The sequence below is a fragment of the Copidosoma floridanum genome, unplaced genomic scaffold (assembly GCF_036245765.1).
Source record: "Copidosoma floridanum isolate Cflo_tuat_1 unplaced genomic scaffold, Cflo_Japanese_pri ptg000006l, whole genome shotgun sequence".
NCBI classification, from domain to species: domain Eukaryota; kingdom Metazoa; phylum Arthropoda; class Insecta; order Hymenoptera; family Encyrtidae; genus Copidosoma; species Copidosoma floridanum.
The window spans coordinates 27,318,954-27,321,496 of NW_028321883.1; the positions used below are offsets into that span (position 1 = coordinate 27,318,954).

The following is a 2,543-nucleotide window of genomic DNA, read 5'->3' on the forward strand; positions in this document are numbered from 1 at the left end:
ATGTAAAAAAAAAAAAAAAAAGAAAGAATGGCGTTGAGGCTTTAGTGTGTCGATAACAAAGATTCAAGGAACCAGTGCTTTCATACAATGAAGTGGGACCTTGTAATTCTTCCAGAATTTTTTCCACCATTAGATGTACAAGTTTTTCCTTGCCCCTCAAACGCAAGTACGGCTAAATGCGGAATACTGCGTATAAATGGATGAAAAAATAAAGGTGTAGAGGAACAGGTTTTTTCAACTCAATTTATTCACTTACTGTACCAATTGCGACATTTAATATTATTTTTAACTAAACATAAGCATTTTTAATAGTACTTGAAAGAACAATCCTTCTACCAAATCAAAAATTTCAGTTGCACTCGATGGCTCTGTTGAGGACGTCTTCGTAGATGACAGCCATCGACTCTTGACAAGCCAACGCGCTATACATTTCTCTCAGATCATCTTTACCATCATCGCTTCCTGCGCTAGATTTACAGGTGTTTCTGTTAATTTTTAGGTAACGCGCTACATTGACTATATCAGCATCATTTGGATTGAGACTCGGAACATTTTTGGCTTCACCGATGGACACCAAACGATTTTTTAAGCTACGGGAGGAGAGAAAAACAAGAAAATATAAAACTCTTATTCTCATTTGAATAGTCATGAAATAATACACATCGTATACGTACTTTATGTGACCAACAAGTTTGACATCAGAGTTTACGAATGGATTGTACGATACCGGCATGTCGAGCTCAACATCCTGTATAACAGGTTGATTGTTAACATTGACAACTTCAGCATTGAGTACGCCAAGCCACTTCAAGTTTCGCTGGTCGTGGGATCTGCAAGTGTTACTCAAGCAGGTGAGGCCATCGCGTCTGTAGTCGCGTTCAACCTCACTGCACTCGGTCATGTTGGCAGTGAACCGGTTCACGGTTGTGCCGTTTGCGGTCTTTGTCACTTCGCTGTGCATCGGACAAAGTCCAGCGTAGGTCAGCTGTTCAAACAAAGTACGGTACAATTTAGTTCAAAATATTTAATTAATAATGAGGCTGTATGTCATAACAATGTCGTCAGGATGTACCTGATTTCGCCCTTGGGAAGAAGACTTGTTTTGAAGTTGGGGCAGATCGAGTTGGAAGAGGCTGGCAGCGTACAGTTTCAGGTTCGATGATAACTCACTCTCTTTGCGGCTTGCTTTGATGTGCTTTAACTAATAATTACAAATGAGTTCAATTGGTGACTTTTAACTCTGGTTAAATATTTTTAGTGTGCTCGAAATCTTCAAAGAAATTATCTTTGGCCTCTTTTGAATAGAAAATTTTTAATCTCCAATCCATTCGTTTCATTACTTCCCAAAAATTGTCTACGTCCATTTTACTTGCAATTACTCAAGGAAAGTAACTTATTTCAAAGGCCCATTCAATATTTTCTTTGTGATTGTTTAAAAATTGACTTACCGCACCATTGTCGTTGAAAACGACTAAGAAGGGACGTTTTATATCTTTTTGGAAATCCTCGTTGGACTTGCATTTTGTTAAATCGATCTGTTCATCGTTGTCTCTATCGACAATGATTTTCATGTCATTCATGGTAATAGAAATGACAGAGCCTTTTTCGTTGACCGGACGGGAGTAACCTTCCACGTCGAATTTCAATGTAATCTTTTTACCCTTTGTTCCCAACTGAAACTCTTTGAGAGCGTTAAACTTGTACTTTAAGGCGATATCAGACGACACTGGAATTATTAAATATCGTTTGAGAAATAACATTTTTCATAGATCAAAAAAATTACATGAAAATTTTCAGACAACTAACCTTTGCTCGTGACAATGCCACTAATTAAACACGCCAAGAGACCTATATTAAAACAATGAAAGTCGTAACAATCTTTCAATAATTCTTTTTTTTCAAAAGTTAGTGAAGTTACCTGCAACCAAAAATTGAGCGATCCGTGCCATTTTGCCTTCCAGTAGTCGATAGACGAAACAATTTCCGACGCAACGACAATTACTAATTAAAGCTACAGCATTGATTCTCATATTTATACTGTGCGATCCATGGACAGGAAAGATAAAACTCTTAAATATTTCCGCGCGATTTCTGATGACTGTTACTAATTTACGTACTGAAAAAATATTGAAGCTTGTGTATCTTTCATTTTTTACCAGCAGTTGCTCTGCGCTTGAGGTATTGAAAAACAATTTATTCGATTTGTAAGTCATTGTTGTTCGAAAAATCAGACTATCGATTATTATTATTATTGTATTATAATATCTCAGCAGTTCAGCAAAGATGCGGCATCGTAATCAATTGCAACAAGTAATATTTATTGCCAACATCGAAAAATGTTTACCTCTCGCTTAAGATTATTTTAATCACGTTATAAAGTAACGCCAAATTTTCAACACCCAAGTTCGTGCTAGTATGTACGTAATCATTTTTTACGTTTATTGAAATAAGTATGGGTAAATTTTAAATTAATAATAGCTCAAAGATTTATATTTTATATTAAACAAGTGACTAAAATTACATTAAAAAAAAAATAATAATAA

The 2,543-nt window shown here is 35.7% G+C and overlaps 1 protein-coding gene across 1 annotated transcript; it reads right to left on the bottom strand.

Annotated features, from left to right (window-relative positions):
* Positions 1 to 349: 349 nt before the first annotated feature.
* On the bottom strand, positions 350 to 2,005 carry LOC149375635 (uncharacterized). Its single transcript, XM_089598849.1, has 6 exons — positions 1,919 to 2,005; positions 1,807 to 1,848; positions 1,449 to 1,726; positions 1,073 to 1,201; positions 675 to 985; positions 350 to 590 (listed from the first exon to the last, which is right to left on the bottom strand). The coding sequence occupies exons 1-6, from the start codon at positions 1,947 to 1,949 to the stop codon at positions 350 to 352; spliced, it is 1,032 nt and encodes a 343-aa protein (XP_089454975.1). The 5' UTR covers positions 1,950 to 2,005.
* Between the last annotated feature and the right edge of the window lie 538 nt (positions 2,006 to 2,543).